This window comes from Protomyctophum parallelum, assembly GCF_964188405.1.
Source record: "Protomyctophum parallelum genome assembly, chromosome: 6".
Taxonomy (NCBI): domain Eukaryota; kingdom Metazoa; phylum Chordata; class Actinopteri; order Myctophiformes; family Myctophidae; genus Protomyctophum; species Protomyctophum parallelum.
In genome coordinates this window covers 8434544-8457004 of record NC_139701.1, presented here as the reverse complement: position 1 = coordinate 8457004, position 22461 = coordinate 8434544, and the positions used below count along the sequence as shown (strand labels likewise).

The 22461-nt window shown below is 45.1% G+C and overlaps 2 protein-coding genes across 10 annotated transcripts in view; one reads left to right on the top strand and one right to left on the bottom strand.

Moving 5' to 3' along the window:
• usp24 (ubiquitin specific peptidase 24) overlaps positions 1-7310 on the bottom strand; it is a 70466-nt gene extending 63156 nt beyond the window's left edge. For all 9 annotated transcript variants that reach the window (XM_083768123.1, XM_083768125.1, XM_083768126.1 and 6 more), the window contains exon 1: positions 6533-7310. In XM_083768123.1, coding sequence (XP_083624249.1) covers positions 6533-6856 — 324 coding nt within the window. In that variant the 5' untranslated portion in view covers positions 6857-7310. The remainder of the gene's footprint in view (positions 1-6532) is intronic.
• A 350-nt stretch (positions 7311-7660) lies between these two features.
• Positions 7661-14788, top strand: bloc1s2 (biogenesis of lysosomal organelles complex-1, subunit 2). Its single transcript, XM_083767813.1, has 5 exons — positions 7661-7878; positions 10276-10392; positions 10641-10760; positions 11684-11788; positions 13823-14788. Exons 1-5 carry the CDS (start codon positions 7689-7691, stop codon positions 13852-13854), a joined length of 564 nt encoding a protein of 187 aa, XP_083623939.1. The 5' UTR covers positions 7661-7688; the 3' UTR covers positions 13855-14788.
• The last annotated feature ends 7673 nt before the right edge of the window (positions 14789-22461 follow it).

Genomic DNA, 22461 nt, shown 5'->3' with positions numbered 1-22461 from the left:
TTATTTATCTTCTTATAATTTCCTGAAGGATAAAGTCGCTTCATGATTCTCCCGTCTGTCCGAAACAACACCGACCCAGATTCTGATCACTATACGCTGTTGACGGAAGATTTCACCATTCTGTGCAGCCTACACTCACTGCGCAAAGAACGTAAAAGGCTCCCGCGGCCCCGCCCGCCCTGTGCTCACTACGCAGGCTGCGCTGCTAGGAAGAGTACGAGGCAGAGATGATTTATTCTTTAATGTATGCCGGTGTCGGCGTGTCGCGTGGCAAATATAACTAATCTACAAGCTCACAAGTCACAACGCGTCGCTTACCCATGGCACCGTCTCGCGAAAACTAATAATAATAATAATAATAAATAAAATATATTTTTCATTATTATTTTTAATTCAGACCTTAATTTGATATATTCGGTTATTCATTTATTTTTTGGATTCGGAAATGGATTCGGAAAACGAATATTCGTTGGCAGCTCTACCATATATGGTCACGCCTCGTGTCATCACGCCTCCATATGGTCACGCCTTGTGACATCACGCCTCTTAACACATCACGCTACCATATATGGCCATCTCCATATGAAAATCACGACGCTGAGATCAGGCTCATCGAATCCTGGATATATATTTACACCCTAAAGGAAAGGGCTCACTGGTAGTATTATACCCTACTCTGAGATAGCAAGAGTAGTGGGGTCCATCCAGAGACCCCCAGTTGTCCATGGGGGCTTTCCAGGGGCCGGAGTCCAGAGGAACTTTTAAACACTTATCCAATTATATGTTGGCTATTAAAAATAGCAGATCTACAAGCTCACAGCGTGTCATTTCGTGTCGCACTGTGAGCTCTTAGGCTACATCTGTTATGTTTTATTTTATCATTTGTTATTTTATCTTTTGAATAATTTTGGTAAACAATTTGCCTGAATCTTCTCAAAACCTTTTCAGATGGGGGTCCTTAGCTAGAACCACGGCGGTAGACAACCCGTGTCTCCTCCAAAACACATTGAGTTTCTCAGCCGCTTCTTTTTACCACAGCATAACTTGGGCATAACGCACGGAGGAACATGCCATCCTCCCCAGTGCCACTTCCTACTGAACAGGCACCCCAACCAGGACTCACTAGTGCAGCAACAGAGATCGGCCTCCCTTACCAGCTTCTTGACTTGATTTTGTTAGTGAAACCGGGCAAGCCGGGGGGCACTGTGGAGGATTCAAACCCGAGTCTCCACGGGGGTGACCAGGAACTTGATCGCTGCGCCACCCAGACGCCTTTTCAATCAGAACTCTTTAATCATTTGTCAATGGCACTCCCCCTAATTTTAATGTAAGGCCTTGTCCTTGAATCCCAAACCACAGCCAAGCCTTTAACCCTCGTAAATAGTTCTTTGATTTAAACATTTGGCACATCAAACGGAAACAAAAGATGCAGACAAGCTGCAGAGAGCCCAATGTTTTCAGATCTGCAACTGTTTGGAGAAAACATTGTCCTCAAGAGGAGGACAAGAGGGACGACACAGTTGTCACAGGGTGGAGAGGTAACTCAGCCCCCAGTCTGCCTGTTACTATGCAGTGCACCCCGCAACCCTCCTGGGACAGAAGAAAAAAGAAAAGCCTGCAATGTTTGTGTTGTGGAAAGACTGCATAGGCTAAATTTAGGAGTGACATGGGTCCAGCGACCTGTGACATGCCTTCTGAGCACAAACACAGCAAAGCTAAAGCTGTCTGATGGAAGAGGATGAGAGCGATAGGTCCATTTCTCACATGTAGATTATACATTTTACAAGACTTCTGTTCAGTGATGAATGTGTCGATAAGGAGTAGAAAATGTGTTTCTGGTGCACTGATTCTTAGATTTGTTAGGCCGTTGTCGGCGTTGTGAGTCCTCACGCAGAAATATGTTCAAGAACAGGATCACCCCTGATGGCTAGGGCTGCGAGCCTGCAACTATTATTTTCATTTTTTTCAAAAGAAAAAAATATTATTGGATTATGAGATTAATTTAGATCATAAAGTGGTGATAAAACAGTAACAAAGTCAAAATGGTGATTAAGTAAATCTTTCAAGATTATTCGTGTCACCGCTAACAAAGGCTAGAGGGCCAAAAACATTTTGCATGCACACTGCATACTAATTCTGCCAGCATAATCGCTCCGTCAAGTACAATCCCATAATGATTTTTACAGCCTAACTGAAACTGACTACAAAGATCAGTAACGTTTCTGTAAAGGTTACATATAAAGAATGGCTTAGTGGCTCAGTTGGCAAAGAGGCCTCTTGGGAATGGGAAGGTTCCTGGTTCAATCCCCAGCTCCCCAGAGTTAGTGTTTAAAGTGCCCTTGAGCAAGACAATGAACCCCCAACTGCAACTGATGACCAGGTTGGTGCCTTGCATGGTTTCCTGCTGTCAATGGTGTGTGAGTGTAGTTGAATTGATGAATGTAATGCACATTGTAAAGAGCTTTGGATATATACGGTCCGTATACATTATACATGCACAATTTACCATTTAGGAGAGAAAAGCCAAACTGCACCAATGCAACCAACTATGCAACAAAACAGTTTTAAGGTAAACCGCAACAATGCACCTCCTTACAACTACCATTGGGGATAATGGTTGCATGTTGCAGGGAGTTGCATGGCGAATCATTGGTGCAGTTCGGGCTTTAAAGTTTAAACCCCTCTTAAAATCTCTCTCTTGTAGCAAAAACATAAGAGTACCGGTAACTAAAATGATTGGACAGCCAACTAGTCCTGCACGATTCTTGCTCAAATTTAAAAATGAGATCGCATCGGTGTCTGAATCAAGATTAAGATAATTTTGCGGATAATCATGCAGCACTAAAGCCAACACGTTAACAGATCAAACTAGAAAAAGTGCCCTTCCGGGCACAGGTCTCCACCAGGTTATCCACAGATCCGTGCAGTTAGAGGTAAAAACACTTTTCGGCCAGTTATAGCGCCACCTTGAGGCTGAGTTGAAATTGTTCATGTGGCATTTCGTCCTCGGCCTAGTGGGAATGTGGGTGCACAATTTCACGGAAATCACGCGATGTGTTCATGATTTGCAGCATTTTGTTTGAAACTGAGCACTCCTGTGAACTTTGGAAGCCAATCTTAACCAATCAGGATGGAGTCTGATAAATCTGAAAGACCCGTTTCGTTGAATGGCTCTAGAGAGACTGTGTACCAATTTGCGTGATGTTTGGACAAAATCTGTAGGTGTACTGTGCAAAAACTAGTTTTGCACAAAGCGGCCTCCTGGTGGCGCTATAACAGGCCGTTCTGGAAAGTTTGGGGCAGAGGTTCATGGTTGGCATCCAGGGAGTGTGTGTGCAAAATATGGCATCGACCGGGTTAACGGTGGCCGAGATTAGCTGTTCACGGACACACGGACACACGGACACACGGACACACGGACGGACGGAGTGCAAAACATACTCTCCCCACATGCCTTCGGCCTGGTGGAGACAACTACATGAGGAACTAGAAAAGGTGCCCTTCTGGGCACAGGTCTCCACCAGGTTATCCACAGATCCGTGCAGTTAGAGGTAAAAACACTTTTCGGCCAGTTATAGCGCCACCTTGAGGCTGAGTTGAAATTGTTCATGTGGCATTTCGTCCTCGGCCTAGTGGGAATGTGCGTGCACAATTTCACGGAAATCACGCGATGTGTTCATGATTTGCAGCATTTTGTTTGAAACTGAGCACTCCTGTGAACTTTGGAAGCCAATCTTAACCAATCAGGATGGAGTCTGAGAGATCTGAAAGACCCGTTTCGTTGAATGGCTCTAGAGAGACTGTGTACTAATTTGCGTGATGTTTGGACAAAATCTGTAGGTGTACTGTGAAAAAACTTGTTTTGCACAAAGCGGCCTCCTGGTGGCGCTATAACAGGCCGTTCTGGAAAGTTTGGGGCAGAGGTTCATCGTTGGCATCCAGGGAGTGTGTGTGCAAAATTTGGCATCGACCGGGTTAACGGTGGCCGAGATTAGCTGTTCACGGACACACACACGGACACACAAACGGACACACAAACGGACGGACGGACACACGGACGGACGAAGTGCAAAACATACTCTCCCCACATGCCTTCGGCCTGGTGGAGACAACAATGTGAACATAAGCTGTTGGCATGCTATACTAGATTTAGCACAAATAATAGTCTTCTAATTGGAACAGCAAACAAACGCATAATCATTTATACAGCCTAGTCTGTCTCTCGTGTATCACAAAAACACACTAGGTGGTGAGAGGAAGTGACAGAGAATATGAAGTAAGGACAGAAAGTGAAAGTTACAGTAGAAGATGGAAGAGAATTCAGGCGGGGGGGGGGGGGGCGGGGGTCGTAGGCAGATATATACAGTACAGTACATGTATTGTATTATACAATACTATATGAATTGAACCTCTTCTGTTGCCATAACCTTCTCATATTTACTGTTATTTTAAAACTCTGAAGCCCTAGAATGTCTCTGTTGTTACATAAATTGCAAGTATTTCACATACCAGTCCAGAGCCACAGAACACTTGCATAGACTTGCGGTTTCAGCGGCAGAATGGCGGCATAAATGTGGTCGGCACTCCATGTGTACTCACTCAATAAATAATTCCAAAGACTTGGGAGTCAGATATGGTCCTCAACTTTCATATCCATGTGAAAGTTCTGTCATAAAATGTTTTAGTCAAATATCTCCAAATTCTCCACTTTTTCACGAGCTGCACCCGGACAGCTTTCTCTCCGGTCAAAAAGGGGGAACGGCTGACAGCTGGACTTCATTTATCAAAACTTCCTTTGATCATCACAAACGTCAAACGTCATCAGGGAAATGGTTTGGGGCACACAATTGGCAGGTGGTGTGATTAATTACCCAGCACCTATCTCAACTTACCTGCCAATTGTGTGCCCCAAACATCTGTGCCTCCCTGGTCAATTTGTGATGACGTTTGTGGCGATCAGAGGAAATTTTGGTAAAATCAGTCCAGCTGTCATTCCCGACCCCTTTGCCCGGAGTGGAAGGTGTCCGTGCGAATGCTGTGGAAAAGTCGAGATATTTGACTAAACAAACCTTTTATGACAGAACTTTCACATGGATATGAAAGTTGAGGACCATATCTGACTCCCAAGTCTTTGGAATTATTTATTGAGCGAGTACACACGGAGTGCCGACCACATTTATGCTGCCATTCTGCCGCTGAAACCGTAAATCTATGGAAGTGTTCTATGGCTCTGGTATGTGAAATACTTGCAATGCATGTAACAACAGAGACATTCTAGGGCTAAAAACTCTGATGCTCCAGTTTAACACACACACACACACACACACAGGACAGGTGAAGTGTGGCAACTCATACTGACACCTGGCAATGATTGACAAATGTCATATGGCTCCCTGACTGTTTTATGGACACTGGACGGATTGTGTCAAAACACTGTCCGACATCAAAGACACAGTCCCCACATATTCCATGATGTCCCACACCTTGACCTGACCCACTGTGTACTACTGGCGACAAGCATCTAATCCTACAAGTCTACTAGTCTAGTATACCATGCTGATTTTCTGAGCACCGTTAATCACGTTATCAGTGATTATGATTATTTTGATGTCATCATAAAGACCGTCGATTTCATTAACTGACAACCAAAATGCTCAAGATGGCCACACATGATGCTAGCTAGACTAGACTACAGCAATTGCGAAATCGCTGCTCCGCTTCACTGAGTTCCAGAGCACTGAAACCCGGCGACCACTGGAGCTGCCTGGCTGCCACTGTAAGGGGAAGCTAACCACGATAGCAACGTTAGCTTGTAGTGGGTCCGTGTAATGCATTGTGCAAAATGAGCAAATCGATCCTTTATCAATCAGTACAGTGGCACAGCATCGTGCATTCCTCCACTGTCTGTACCTTGCTGAAATCACGGCCTCCCCTCCGCTACACTAAACGAGCTATCACCGCTGCTGCGCTGCTTTGAGGCTCTGGTTACTCGTGCTAACGTTGTTGCATTATAAGCTAACTTGCAAGCTAGCCCGCTAGTAGCTCGGTTAGCTGGTGGTTACGTTAGATGTGTGGAGACTGGAGGAAGGTGGCATTTAAAAAAAAGCTTCACGCTCAGTGTCCCGGTTAAAAGAAAAGACTCAACACACCGTTTTAAACATCCAGCTTTGCCTTGCAACTGTGATGTATTATACAAATAAATGCATTCTCCTGGCTGGAGCCTGGATGGTGCAGCCAGCATGCCGCCACTTTCTGACAGCCAGGGCTGGATGCATGGCTGTAGCATGGAGGCTGCTATAAGTGGGCGAGTCCCAGTGTGTGTGTGTGTGTGTGTGTGTGTGTGTGTGTGTGTGTGTGTGTGTCTCCCACCACGACCACACTAAACGACGTTAACCTGCCAGCTCCTCGTACCGTTATCAGGCAGCTGATGTGTGTGTGTTGTGTAATTCCACGAGAGAGGCTACATGCCTCTCTCGTGGAATTACACAACACACACATCAGCTGCCCGGGCCGGGCCCTCGTTCTCGCTTACCTCGCTATCCACCACGTCGTGGTATGCAGGCGGGGGGTCGAACCCTCCAGTCCCGGTCCGCCCGCCGGTGCCAGTGCCACCGCCGCCGCCGCTGCTGCTACTTTCCCCACCGCCACTGCCGTCCCCGCTCGAGCCCACGCCCGGGGCGGGCCCGCTCTCCATCGGCTCGTAGCCGTACCCGAGCCCGGGGCTTTCGTTGGTGAGAAGCGCAACCGCCTCGTTTATGTCGTTCTTTGCCAGGCGCAGAGCCTTGCGTATGGCGGCCGGGTCCGGGAAGCCCATGCACAGCAGCGTGGTCATATGCTGCTCCTCTTCGGTCTCCATGTCGCCGGCTTTAATGTCTCCGTTTATTCAGACACTAGTCTTCAGTACTGACGGGGTGGACAGCGCAGCCCTGGAGCTGCCGTGCACGCCGCCATGTTTACACTAGTCCACTGTGAGTGTGTGTGTGTGACTGTGTGTGCTGCTGCTAGCCTCTCCTCTCTCCTGTCACACGATGGATTCTCCACAACAGCGCCGCTCCGCCGCTGTCTGGACGTTTCCGTGGATGCGTATTCGTGTGGAGTGCGTCACACGACTCACACCCATCGTACTGCGACGGACGGTGTCCCTTGGCCAAAAAAGAACAGATCTACAAGCTATCAACGCGTCGCGAGGCAACGGCTTGTTACCTTGTAGATCTATATTTCCATTAATGGGAAATTGCTTTCGTTTAAATGTGTACTTCCTTATATTGTACTGTACATAATAATAATACAAATACAAATAATAATAATAATAATAATAATAATAATAATAATAATAATAATAATAATAATAATAATAATGTATAGGATGGCGGCGTGGCCACTTGACTTGGCCAGATAAATTGGTTTTGGAATGTACTATACAGTCAGATTACGTGCAATGGGACTAGATGCAGGCATGCAGCTGATGCACAAACCTTACTTAAAGTAGAAGGTTCTTCAAAGTACCCTTATCTTGTAGTATAGTAGTCAACTATGTAGATTTAAATCACCTGTCAAAAGAACAGGGTGTGGCATCATGGCTCTCTCTAGGGAGGGAGGAGGTGGGGTGCGTGGGAGTTGGGAGGAGGAGGAGGGGGAGAAGGGACGGATGTGTCACGTGAAAATCATGTGACAGCTGTTAGGCAACAATGCAAAAGAAAATGGCCGCGACGGGAGACGAGGCCGCCGCAATGGACAGTATTTCCAGAGTACCGCCTGCACACCCAACGGATCTGGACCTTACTGGAAGCACCGCCGGTAGCCACGCAGAAGGAGCTGACAGTGCGGTGGAGAGTGTGGTGGTGGTGCCTCCTCCACCAAAGAAGACCAGCACCAACAGTGAGTGAGCAATGTTTCCTTAGCTGCATCTAGCAATAGAACCACAACAGACATGGACTGCATGGGTCTATTGTCTTGTTTCATCTCGAAGAAGACCTACTTTCTTCGGTGAAGTTTATCACCTAGCCTTACCTACTGTACATGTGTACAGTACAGTGTACATGAATGAGAACCAATACGGTGAGTAATGTCAATGTGAGATGTTGTCGTTACTTTCGGAGAAGACTTCTTTGACATTTTGAGTGACAGTCAGACTCAGTGAAAGTGAAGGCTTTAAGTGACAGTGAAAGTTAAGGCTACCTAGCTTAGCCTTGGATCAATACTATCATAGATGTGTTTTGATTTTTACATTTGCATATCTATACGATATGGAACCGTTACTGACCGTTCCTTTCAGCACCCAGTTAAAACATATAGCACTGATTCTGTGGAGGATACAAACTCACAGGGAGACACACACATTAAGCTAGTGGTTGCTCTTTCGAGACTTATTAGAATACTTGCACACATCCATTAAACAGGTGGCTGTCATCAGTGTCAATCAAACTATGAATAAATCTATTAAAGACACGAGATATATTGCCTCTGGTAATAACATTAAAGTGTGTGTGTGGTGTAGCAGAATGGCTCAGAGCCTCCAGCCTGATGGCTTCAAAAAGTCCACTGTCCATAGGAATATCCCTTAGGTCTAGTGGTTAAGATGTTGGACTTTCACACGGGAGACCCGAGTTCGAATCCCGGTCAGGGCACTATTATGTCACTGCTTGCTCTAATTTCATGATTGTCTCTCAGTCCAACTCCTAAATCATTTTGCGTAAGACATGGGCACTATGTAACTTTCCTCTTCTACCCAGTATTTGAACCTGGTTTCCTGTGCAATGCCAAGTGTCGTTTACCATTGAGCTAATTTAAAGCCTGCTTGCTCAGGGGATAAATTAATGTCCGATCTTGTGTCTTGGTGAGACATGATGTTAAAATGTATAGCCGGGGAGCCAGTCACCCAAAATTTGAGAGGACCTGTGATGTCATGCCGTACTTTTTATTTGACATCACAGGTTAAACTCTATTCATCGAGCATTTGGGCCTGTGGCCCCTCGACTAGTAGGAAAATCTAAGTTCTGGAAAAGCATAATTTTCAAGATGGCGTCCGCACCGCAATGCATAGATATTAAAAAAATAGATGCCTCATTGGCCGCTGCAGTTCGTTGGAGCCATGGTGTACAAGAGGGGGCGGAAGATGTGTGCAGGAAGAGTGCTGAAGGCACGCTGCCCAAGTGACGTCACTCATGCGGCGACTCCATGTCTCTCGCTGTCACTCAAGTGACTACTGGCCAATCACAGCGCATCTTTTCCGTGACTTACATTACGCTCGCGGATTCCGGTATGCTTCGCAAGGAATCTAGGGAAAATGTTGCCCCCGAGTCTCGAGAACACACGCCCCAGAGCCATATATATATATATATGTCTATGTTAAAATGCCTATAAGCTTGAGCCATCTTGAAAATGAGGGAGGGGCCCAGGCCGTAGCGTAACGGTCTGGGCACCGGACTGGTAATACAGTCGCAGTGTGCCGCGGGTTCGACTCCCGGACCCGACACGGCCTTTACTGCATGTCATCCCCCCATCTCTCTCCCGTTTCCTGTCAGCCTACTGTCTGTCCCTTCAAAAATCAATAAAAGGCGTAAGCCGCAAAAAAATATCTTAATAAAAAAAAAAGAAAATGAGGGAGGGCGAAATACATTTCACCCGCCCGGTCTGTCGGTAGTCCGACGAGGCAAGTCGGTTCCGACCGTCGGACTTACCGACCGACCAGAATTACCGACCGACCGGACGGTCGGGTCAAATGGATTTCGCCCTTACTGGAGGATGCCTGCAGTTAGATTTCCATATTTCTTTTAATGTTATTTAGCATACCGATAGTAACAGAATCCATTGAAAAATCTAATATTGGATTCATTGCAAACAGACCACTAAGGGCGAGCCCAACTCGTTTGCGGTGGTTTTTGAAAACCTTATGCCCATGCCTAACAGGCTAACACCATGCCAAAAAATCTAAAAACTTGTCACCAAGATGCAAGTAGGCCGGGCGCAGCGCACGCTTGCGACCAGCAGCAATAACTTTGGTCTGACACTATTTATGTGTGTTTCAAGCCTTATGACCTGCTGTAAAACCTTTTGCCCTTCGGGGACACTAATAAACAACCTTGAACCTTGAAGTGCACAATCTTGATTTTGGCCGAATTCCCTCCCAGGGTCTCATAGTCATTCTGATACCTTACACTCCACTTACACTTATACCTTACACTGGGCTAACTTTTAGCCAATGAAATAATAGTGAAATAACACATTTTGGTTGGAAGGAACCCCCTCAACACTCATTGTTCTATGTTGCTTTAGGTGATGGAGGCGTGGAGACCGCAGAGGAGGCAGTGGAGCCTGCAGAACCAGACATAAATGAGCTGTGCACGGATATGTTTGACAAGATGTCTGTCTTCCTGCAAGGCGAACTCACAGGTCTCTTTCTCTATAATATAATAATAATAATCTATAATATAATCTTTTTTCTTTTTCTATTGTTATTATTTTAAAGACACTGTTGGAGCAGACCTTAATTCAAGCAGTAGAGAGTTCCATAAAGTAGGACCATTATAACTGACAGTAGGACCAATGTTGTAAGAGCCAATGTTATTTTACACTAGAACAATAATTACACCAGCATCTGTCATTTGCGTACATTCGATCAAATCTTCTTTTCTTTGCAGCCACCTGTGAGGATTACCGTCTGTTGGAGAACATGAACAAGCTGACCAGCCTGAAATACATGGAGATGAAAGATATCAGCATTAACATCAGCCGCAATTTGCAGGACCTCAACAACAAATGTGAGTGACATCTGCTCCATCTGCACTAAAAAGTTAAAGAATGGACATTTATCATATGACACATATAAGAACCCAATGATGTACCTGTTGTGTGCGGCAAATTGAGTGGCAAAGTGAGTTTAATGTCTCCCAGGGGTCCAGTGCAGTGGTTCTCAACCTTCTTTCACCAAGTACCACCTCAGAACATATTTGGCTCTCGGGTACCACGTAGGTTAAAATTCAGTAGCGTACACCTAACCTACTGTATAGCGTACACCTCTCACACATTCAATTCTAATTAATATACCCCGTATAGTAATAAGTAAGACGCCCCGAGGGCCAGAAGCAACCTCGCCCTAAAGGGCTGCAGAAGTGCAGATCTAGTATGTCAAACCATTTATCCAGGGTTTGATGAGGTCAGTGTTGTGATCTTCATATATGGAGATCCAGTTTATGATAGTCAGCTGTTGTACCAACTTGGTTCATTTGCAAGTGTGACTCGCGTCGCGGCAACCACACTGGTTATCATGAGACTGTCACAATATGGCCATATATTGTCATTCCCATATATGGGGAAGAGCCCCTGGCGATGTCGTACTATACGTCCCAGCGCAAAATGATCCGCTGATGAATAACTACCCGTGACAAATGTTTTTTATATTTTTGAAAATGTTTGCTCTAAATAGGATTGCCATTTTGAACCAGTTAAAGCAACACTATGTAACTATAATTTTGTCCAATCTGTATGATATAGTATGTTAATACAAAATAACTTTATATTGGAAATATAGTTTAATTCCATCCAGCTGAATTTATACAGATGAATGGAAATTATTCTAAACATTAGTCAAAAATAATCAGGTGATTATATACCGGTAATAATTGTGAAAGGCTTACCAGTGTGTGTGTGTGCATTGTGTTTGTACTGACATGCATGTGTGTAGATGCCAGCCTGCAGCCCTACCTGGACCAAATCAATCAGATTGAGGAGCAGGTGTCTGCTCTGGAACAGGCCGCCTACAAACTGGACACATATTCCAAGAAACTGGGTAAATCATATTTTCACGTAGGCTACGCAAATATAGAAGTACACTCACTACACACGAGCGTATAGTGACGGTGAGATGAATTGCATTGTAAAGCTGCATTAACTTTTATCTATGATCGTTTTTTAATGCACAATATAACATTTTTGGCTCATAACCGATACTTTCGGTCTTTCAGTCTTTCTATCAGTTTTCTAGTCATTTTGGCAGATGCCAAGGTTATTGGTTTCATTGCGATACCACCATGTGTGTTATTTCATCACATAACCAGCCTTAATAGTTGGTAGTAATAACTGTTATCATCCCTAGGGCTGTCACTGTACTGCAGTAATGTGACCAGTCCTTGAAAGCTAAAGAGCCACCACCATATGCTGAACTGTCACTGCGAACAACCTTGCAAAATAACTCGGCATGTCAAATGTAGCTGCTATGGCATCTGCATTGATCAGATGCTATTTTCTCAGTGTCTAAATAAGGCTATAGAGCGCCGCAGTCCCTCCCCCTTTCAGAAAAACGAGTGGCCCAGGAAATGAAAACCCAATGCATTCTCCCATCGGCACTTCTTATTTAATTTATTTAAAGACGGTTACGCCGCGGACAAAGCCAACTCGGATCGTGACAAATCATGACAATGAACACAATGTTTTGGGCCGATCAAATAATTTATAAGACGAAAAACAAAACAAATAGTGTTGTCTCCTGACTTTCTTTTCTTCTTTCTAATGATTTGATCGGCCCAAAACATTGTGTTCATTGTCATGATTTGTCACGATCCGAGTTGGCTTTGTCCGCGGCGTAACCGTCTTTAAATAAATTAAATAAGAAGCGCCGATGGGAGAATGCATTGGGTTTTCATTTCCTGGGCCACTCGTTTGAGCCATGTGATTAAAAAGAAATTCAATCCGGCAGTCGCCGTAGCCCTCTATCGATCCATAATGCAAATGATGATTGGTTCAGCTCTATTAGTACCTGTTTATTACTTTATTACCTGATTTATTACTTAAGTGTCTGCACTCTGCAGTCAATTAATTAATGTTCTACTGTGTAAGCTAGGCCAGCTAGAGTGATCTTTGTTAGGGGCACGGTGGCACAGTTGGTAGTGCTGTCGCCTCACAGCTAGAAGGTCCTGGGTTCGATTCCTGCTGGGGACGCTGTGGGCACTGGCGGCGTGTTCCCTCCTCCGCGTCATCAGTGCCCATACCCGAGGCGGGGGTTGGCGATAGGGCCTTTCTTTGTGGAGTTTGCATGTTCTCCCCGTGTCCCCTAGGGTAGGTACCCTCACAAAAACATGCCGTAATCCTGGTCTCTAAAACTACCTCCCCCTGGCCAGCCGGGTGCCTGATGGAGGGGAAAGGAACTGGTCGGAATAACGTGTCCCTTCCCTACGTCCGGCCGGGGAAATTCCCCTCTGTCAAGAAGCAGCTTGGACTCCTCATGCATAGAAGGAGGCATGAGGTCAGTCCGCTGCCCCCCCAGGTTGGCAGAGGAAGTGTAGCGCCCAGGATTACATTAGATAATTGGCACTGGGTGAAAAGATGGGGTGGGATAAAAATTAAAAAAATAAATAAATAGAGTGATCTTTGTTGTTGGCACATAATTAATGCATTATCACTCTGGTGCAATATATCGTGCAGAATTCTGCTACCAATAATGCATTTTAAGCATGCATTTTAAGCCAATACTGATGAGCTGATCTATCTATATACCAAGCATTCCTATTAATTTATTTTCTTACCGTTTGTAATTTATTAATTAATTTTAATGCAGTGACAAGTGAACGACAAGTGGTCCTTTATGACATTTGGAGTCTTGCTGTTGGAATTTGTTATTGGTGGACTAATAATAGCCTAAGCACATGTGTCAGGTGACAGGTCATGTTGTCCTTCCGAGGTACAGCAGCAGATGGCGCACTCAACACACAGATGAGTGTGCATTGTTTATTCTACCCTCTCCTACACCAAGAGCAAAGAAACAGACTTCCTCTTGGTGCAACAGAACTGAAATTTGAGTGAACTCCTTCTCTCCCTATCTCTGCAGAAGCCAAGTTCAAGAAACTAGAGAAGCGATGAAGAGAGGAGGAGGAGGATTGAGGCTAAAAGTGCCTTTCTCACCCTCTTTCACCCTGCTTGCCTTCCCTCCCCTGTCAATGGAGCCAGGAACTGTGGGGTGGATGAGAACTGAGACTGAGATAACAAAAGGACAATCCCTCCTTAGCACCTGGACTCTATTAAGGAAGAAATTGCAGCCATATTAATTATAACTGCGGCACAGCTTGGGTTTGATTTGTGTCAGTATTCGGTGTTACTGGCACTAGTGGTGTAAGACGAGTGAGGTGAAAAGATCAATACCGTTTCTCCATCCAGGGCCGTGGTTCTCAACTGGTTTTAACACTAGAATCCAAACGTTGTGTCGAACACAACGTTAAAAAGACATTTGCTTATTTTGTTCTTGGTCTACTGTAGACTTTGTCAGAGCATTTTGTGACCCACATAAGTGACGTGCATAACGTAAATTGCTTTATTTACCATTAAGCATTAACATATGAGAAAATATCATCCTTGGCCCCCTTGCCATATTTAATTTGCCTAATGCCTAATCAAGCTCTCTGCAGATAGTGTCCTATTTGGAATATGGTATTGTTTTACAATGTCCACTCCCCATGATGATGTCCATGAAAAGCATGTTTGTTCAGTAGCTTCACATGTACAGTAGGGAAAGCGTGTGTTAAGGTTAGTAGGCCATTTCTCAGCAAGTACAATGTACCGGGTTGGTGGTTTTGCTTCCTTCTGCGTTTACTGTTCTAGTAGCTATTGTGTTTAAAGGCACCTGAAAACCACACCGTTTCAATGGAATGAGCTTGAAGTTCCCATTTCTGGGCAAATTCTTTTGAATAATAGGCCCATTCAAAATGATTACTGATGTATGCAAGTCTGTTATGTCTACAATTGATATGAGGACCCTGAAACGTAATTTGTTTTTAAATAAACACTCAGTTTATTGGTCTTAAGGCATGATTATTTTCTGGTGAAGTGGTGCTACAACCTTGTGTACTGCCACCAGAGGGCAGACCTGCACCATGTTAAAACCACTTGTATTTACACTATTAACTATTTCTGTCAAAAGTGTAAACTCACTTTACTTTTCATTGGGCGTGTGTGTGTGGGAACAACAGAAACTTACTTGGAGAGTGAAATTTGACAACCTGTATAAGAGAGTGATTGGGTGACTGATGCAAAGGTGTGTCTGGGGAGGCCTTTTTCTTTCCGTCCCTATGGTTCACTAGCTGCCTCAGAGCAGCACCCCTCAATCCCCTCGCTCCTGGCAACAAGATTATCTGAACCGATAGGACCTCCTGCGTGTGTGTTTGTGAGAACCCTAATCTAAAACAGTTCTCTGTCATTAGGCCAGTTTGAGGCCCCTGTGCAGAAGGAGCTCATTATTCATACTGTAACATTTACCTCTGCTCTGTGATCTGTCCATCCCTCTCCCCACTAGCTCGCCCCCTACCTCTTACTAAGGCCCTGGGGCAGAATCCCCCCCCCCTGTTTTCTCATAGCCTCCCCATATCAACCCTGTAAGTGGATTTGGTATTGTTTTCTGTCTCTGCTAAATGGGAGTACTGGCAAACGGTCAAGTGTAAAGGGATATCTGCTTATAGAGAGTATGACAGAGTAGTCATGGATTTATCTTTTTTTCTCTCATATTTGTGGTTTGTGGGTTTTTGAACCATCACCAAATAAAGTCATGAGATGTACTGTATAAGTATTGTACAAAAACTAAAAGTGCAATGTTTAAAACAGTATGTTCAACAAGTGTGCTGGGCCTGTGGCTTTCAGACAAGGACGATGGAGAGCAGAAAGCACATGATTGGGACTAGGACATAGGGTAGAGATTAGCTCTGGTCCAATGCATTAGTTGCAGCTCACACAGTCACAATGAATGTACTGCATGGAGCTAAGTATAGATATGAAATGCTGCAACATTATATGTGATGAGGTTTAAAACCTGGGCCAAATGCCTTCTAAATCAGGGACCCCCAGAAGAGATAATTTGTGTTAAAACATTCAAAATCACTTTTAAGACATTTAAAAGATGTGGTGATTATGAAACATGACAGTGAGGCATTGCATAAATATTTTACAACGGCAAAGGAAACACTGATACAAACAACGTGCGTCAGAGAACACCGTCATTGTGTTGTAGTCATTACGCCGTAATCTATGGAGATGAGAACGAGCTTCATTCACAACACCGTTTCCTGCTCTTCTTTTCAGATATTTATTTCCAGTTGAGACTTTAATGAGTAAAGTGTTCCCACGTGCATCGGGGTTTGGTCGAGGGGAGATGTGTGTGTGTGTGTGTGTGTGACGTTTGTGTGTGTTACTAGGGGATACTTCTCTAAAGCATCCAGCAGCAACCATGCTAATGGTTGGGAATGAGCGAGTGAATGGTGAATGTGGGGCTGGAGCGGTTTCATGGTTTGGGTAACTGACAAAGATTCTATGGTGTGTGTGTGTGTGTGTGTGTGTGTGTGTGTGTGTGTGCACGCGCTTATGCAGAGTGAGTGGAACTTTGACGTGTGCGTGCAGTAAACAAACATTAATTTTGTAAATACTAAATAGGGATCCTATAGTGGGCACAGAGACCCAAACCCTATTCCTCTTTGATAACGTGCTGTGGAAAGTGTTATGCTGAAATCACAGCCTGTTTTTCATGTACCTATGTGTCATTTATTGTTTATTTGATATTCAAGAGGAGCGAGCAGTTTAATCTTTTACATTTTGTCCTTGGAGCCCCCCTTCTTAAATCTGAAAAAAGCTGAGAACCCCCATACGTGTACCGTGACGCACACTATACACACACACACACACACACTTCTGTTAGGGACATTTCACCGCTGGAAGAAACTGCAGTCACTCAATGTTAATAGAATTTGTAGTAGATAACAGTAGCACAATTTGAAACCCCTTTGGCCAGAATAATAATGAATTATGTGTGTTTGACTAGGGTTTGACCGGATTGCTGATTCCTACAATGACCATAATGCTTTGGTGCACTGCTCCTCCTTGTGGAGAAGGGGGGAGGCTGCATGGAGGTGTGACCAGTAGTCCAGGAAGGAAGTGAGGCCTCAATTTCATCACAGACATATAAAGGTAGACGCCTCTTCCGGCTCGACTGGGGCATCTATATCTCATTCTCAACGGAAAGGCAACATGGAGGCAACGGGAGGCGATGTCGATAATCGCCTTGGCAAGGTTTCCAGAGATTCCTTGCGAAGCATTTATAGCAGAAGCAAAACGGAAGAACGATAGGCCAATCAGAGGCGCGTGCCTTAAAGATTCCACTTCACTTCCAGCTCCTGTTGAACAGGTCGCTCCAACAAACTGCAGCGACCAATGAGGCATGTATATTTTTTTAATATTGATGATTTTGATGAAAAATGTTGGTCATGACCATGGTATCATGACTAAAATATTTAAAAAAAACACATTACACAAAGGGCTCTATTTTCGTCCATGCTAAACCCGTTATCCCTATACTACTTTGCCTTGTTTTACTATTTTGACTTATATAATAGTGAACGTGTCGATGTAGATTGGCTATTTTTTTCAAAAATGTTTTTTCAAAATATTTAAAAAAAAAGTCAAAGTAGGGATAGGGAGGATCAGGCCTTATGGTGTCATCAGCATACTCGATGATGCCGTTGGAGCTGTGCGTAGCCAGCCACACGGTCGTGTGTACAGGCAATAGAGGCGAGGGGGACTCACCGGCTCAGCCCTGCGTGTTGAGGGTCAGTGATTCTGATGTGGTGCTCCCAGTCCCAGTCTCACCACCCGGCAACAGCCCCGCAGGAAGTACAGTATCCAGCTGCCAATGGCTGGGCGCAGGCCAGGCCCAGATCACTGAGCTTAGTGTCCAGCTTGGCAGGAACTATCCTGTGGAATGCCGAGCTGTAGTCAACAAACTGCCATTCACACACAACAGTTACTTCCCTCCAGGTGAGAAAGGGCAGTGAGAAGAGCAAATTGTCATGGATCCAACACAGCAGGCAACGTGTAATCCCTCACCAACCTCTCAAAGCATTTACTGCAATTGAGTTAAGGGCAACAGGTCTCCAGTCATTCGGAAAATATTACGTTGTGCTGCTTAGTTGGGGGACCGACACAAAGGCACACAGATAGGCACACAGATGGGCTGCAATTTACAATTTACAATTTAGGCATTTAGCAGACGCTCTTAATCCAGAGCGATTTACAATAATCAAGAACAAAAGCATGGGAATACATCACAAAAGCATTTATCATAAAACATGCGTAAGCTAAGAAAGTAATAGTGGAATATCTATATTATGAGACTATACATATAAACTATATAAATATACTACTATGCTATACATATGTACTATGGCGTGCTATGACTATATACAATGCAATTCTAGTGCCGTCTACATAACATGCTATAAGTCTGTATCAGATGCTATCTAAGTCTACAGAAATGCTATCTAAGGGGGTAGGGTAAGTGCTATGGGCCATGATGGAGTCTGAAAAGGTGGGTTTTCAGACTACGGCTGCATGACAGATGTCTAAACGTACATTGCACACAATGTTGCATAATAATCATTTCATAAGCATGGTGTTGAATTAAAGGTGGTACAAAATAGTTTTGAATGACTGAAACCATGCACATGGGTTTTCAAACTGTGGTATGTCTGTACAGTATACAAAGAAATCTCACACAAATATTATGTCTAGTCGGGCCATTTGCAACGCTACGGCCTCAGTTTGGTTTGGTTTTGACAGCCTGCAGACGGTGCCCATAAATGGTATTGAGAAACCATCAAGCATTCTGTCCATCAGCAGCACCAGAGGATCTAGTTTTCTAGTACTTACAATAGTAGGGCAGGATGCCACACCACATTGTTGTGTAATTGACAACCAGGCACAAAGAGATTTGTGGGAGATTTCACTATATATTCACGAATAGGGACATTAACAAAATAATGTCCAAACCACATTTGTTTTATTTCCCGAGCACTGCTTAAAGTGAACATTCCACTTAAGTGAGAATGTCAACAAATTTCTTGTGATGTTGTGAAATCTCATTCCCTCATGACACACATGATGGACAAAACACACACCAGAACTGCCCCCCCGCCGCGCCGCGCCATGGCAAAATACCACCCCTCTCTAAAGTGACGGTTTAAAAGCAGAGCAAATGGCCTGAGAAATGGCTCAACGGTACACGGTTACATCGATTTCAAAGCGGCCTGTAGATCTTTGAGGTCTTTTACTGCAAATACGAGCCACATGTGAGATCTGAGGGACTGTTTCAAACTTCAAATACCTGCTCCAGGAAAGGGATGAAAAGCCACACGAGGTCAAGCGGCTGGCACCTCACTCATTCACCATGCCGCTCACACCTCCGTCACGTCCTCCGGGGGCGAGCCTGAAACACACACACAGCCACGCTTGTCACTTCTTATGCACACATCTATTTCTGACCCCCTTTGAAACCCCATAGGAGGAGGAAAAGTCTGTATTCATTCAGAGAAACGGCCTCTTTGAACATGTTCAACAACACTGTATGAGCACTATCCATTATGATTATTATCAAAAAAAATCACACCCGTGTGAAGTGAGTGCTGCAACTCCGTGTCGGGGTCCCGGGGGGGGGGGGGGGGTCTCCAGAAGTACCAGACCCATACGAACGCCCCAGGGTGCCGGCCCGGTTCAGGCGAGACGCCCCGCATCTGAAATGGTTGAGAAATGACAGTTACCGCGTGGGGGTCCCTCTACTGTACTGTCACTGTACTGTACTGTCACACCCAAAATCATATATACACTATTCAGTGTGTGTGTGTGTGTGTGTGTGTGTGTGTGTGTGTGTGTGTGTGTGTGTTAGGCTGCGCAACAGTGACTCTTGGTGGTGAAAACCAACCAAACGCTATTTTCCTGCTCAGACCCAGCCTGCCAGCCATGCAGGGATCCAGAGACAATAGTAGCTGTCTATTTGAGTGGTTGCACCACTCCAAAATGTCCCAAACCAAAACTCCCACGTGCTAGGAATCTCAAACGAGGCCAGATGACATTTGTGGTGCAAACCACACACAGTGGCTGCAGTGTTGTCGTGTCCGTGTGAAACACATCTCAGCCACTCTCAGCAGGTATACGGAAGGCAGGGGTGTCCGTATCTGGCTCCAGCCCCAAATCTACCCCTGCTCTACAACAGAGGACCATGTCTCCGCTGGAGGTTATTATATAACCAGCAACACCTGAAAACTGTCTTGTGTGATATTGGCTCAAATTAGTTTCATCCGTCTAACCGTGTGTGTGTGTGTGTGTGTGTGTGTGTGTGTGTGTGTGTGTGTGTGTGTGTGTGTGTGTGTGTGTGTGTGTGTGTGTGTGTGTGTGTGTGTTTGTGTGTGTGTGTGTGCGCACGCTCACATTTGTATGCATTTATGTTGTTCCTGTTCTCAATGTATCAGTGCAGGATCTTCCTTCCATGTGCACTGTGTTCCCAGCAGGCCAGAACCATGTCTAAATGGACCCAGATCACCTTAAGACCTCCATTAGACTCTCACTCAGACTCTTTGGCACCGAAGCGTGTGTGTGTGTGTGTGTGTGTGTGTGTGTGTGTGTGTGTGTGTGTGTGTGTGTGTGTGTGTGTGTGTGTGTGTGTGTGTGTGTGTGTGTGTGTGTGTGTGTGTGCGTGTGTGTGTGTGTGTGTGTGTGTGTGTGTGTGTGTGTGTGTGTGTGTGTGTGTGTGTGTGTGTGTGTGTGTGTGTGTGTGTGAGAGAGAGAGAGAGAGAGAGAGAGAGATTGAGACTGAGTTTGTGCCATTGTGTGTAGCAAATGCTTCAACAAAATGCTCTGAGTGGGCAGACGTTTCCCACACAACTAAATTGTAAAAAAGTCTACACAAATGTGTAAAGAAGTCCTCAAAGATGCCAGCTAATTACACAAGACCTATTGCCACATGTTCTGACACCAGTAGGCTCTCTATGAACATATGTAAGCATTACAAACACATTAATAATATGGCTAACAGCCATGGCTAACAGCCATGGTTGAGTACAACAACAGCCGTAGTGTATCTATAAGCCATTACATCATTATTGTGATGGGAGCATCTAGAGGACTTTGTCAGAAATAATTAGGCTTGAGGGAAGGAGGATACAGATCATGTCTTTGTTACCATGTCATATCCTATGCAGCAGGCAAAAAATGTTCCCAGTAGTTTGCAATTACCCATAGTTTTCCAAAGAAGGGGTTTGCATGTGAGTGTGTGTGCACGCACGCACGCGCATACTGTACTGTAAGCCTGTTTGTGCCATGTACAAGAGCCTGAATGTGTCCACGTATTAGCTCATACAAATGAGCAATCCGTGTGCAGAAGCTATCGAAGGACAGAGTTCTGACTCATCCTTGTGAAACAGCCCTGTGGGATATTCCCCCCGGAATGAGCTAAACATTCAGAAACCGCAGAATAACTCTTAGAACAACCCCACACGGAGGCCCTGGAGCATGGGGACACGGCCATTACACGGGAAGTGTCGAAAGGCACCGAGCACTAAAAGTGGTGCAGCACTGCATGGCCAAAGCATGAGAGGCTAGCTCTTATCGCAGTGACACATCAACACGGAGGAGAGCTGACCTCCAGAGGATCTGAGGGAACCCTGAACGTTCTGTTACGTTCCCTAGGAGTGCATGTGAGCCTGTGTTTGAGCCCAGGCCAACAGAACATTGAATTAGCCATGCTTTCAGTTTGCCTCCGCTGCCACGGGGAGCAGGGGGGAGGGTGGCAGGGGGACAACAACCCCAGCTCCAAAATGCAGATGATCCGACGAAGGAGCAATGGATCACATCATCCACATTAGATTGCATAATTGAATTCTGCCGAGAGGCAAAGTGCACCTATTAATATCCATTGAGAGCTCGGGCCTTAATCTGTAATAACATAACAAGGGTGTTTAAATGGCCTTGTCCGTAATCATCTGAGATTGCTCTGCAAACCCTCTGCTCTCACTCTCTCTCTATCTCTCTCTCTCTCTCTCCCACTCCTTCCCTCTCCCCTACTAAGGACTGGTCGCGGTCTGCATGAATGAGCGATGGGCATTTCAAGCTAAGCACACCAGAAGAGCAGTCCAGGTCCATGGGCTGCAATAATATTTGCCATAATTATCCAGAGAACATAAACATGACTGCACCTGCATGGCTCAGCTGGTCGAGCTGGTCAGGCCAGCTGAGTTGTGGGTGTTAGCCATGAGTGAGCTGGCAGGGATACAGTAGTTCGATGTGAGGGTCATGGTGGGGTCAACGTGTTAGTCTACCAATGCTATCAGGTGACCGCCTTCCTCTGTAGCTGCATGGTGTCTGACTCAGGCCTTCTCAATGTATTATTTATTGGCTTTTGAGCTGTAATATTGCAGTGTTAATAAAGTGGTTTCCGGGGCCCCCTGGGGTCCTTTGGAGGGGGGGGGGGGGGGGGTGGTCCTAGGTACAACATATTTAAGGATGGGGGTCCGCATCCAAATACAATACATTATTTTGGGGGTCCTTGACATGAAAAGGTTTGAGAACCACTGCAACAGACTACTTTAGTGGACACAAAATAACCAAATACCATGTCCCTGTGTCACTGCTTTGAACCTCTCAGAGTGCATGAAAGACCATTAT

Coding starts and splice junctions, on each gene's coding strand:
- bloc1s2 (XM_083767813.1), top strand. CDS start 7,689: ATGCAAAAGAAAATGGCCGCGACGGGAGACGAGGCCGCCGCAATGGAC. Junction 7,879..10,275: donor AAAGAAGACCAGCACCAACA/GTGAGTGAGCAA, acceptor ATGTTGCTTTAG/GTGATGGAGGCGTGGAGACC. Junction 10,761..11,683: donor GCAGGACCTCAACAACAAAT/GTGAGTGACATC, acceptor GCATGTGTGTAG/ATGCCAGCCTGCAGCCCTAC.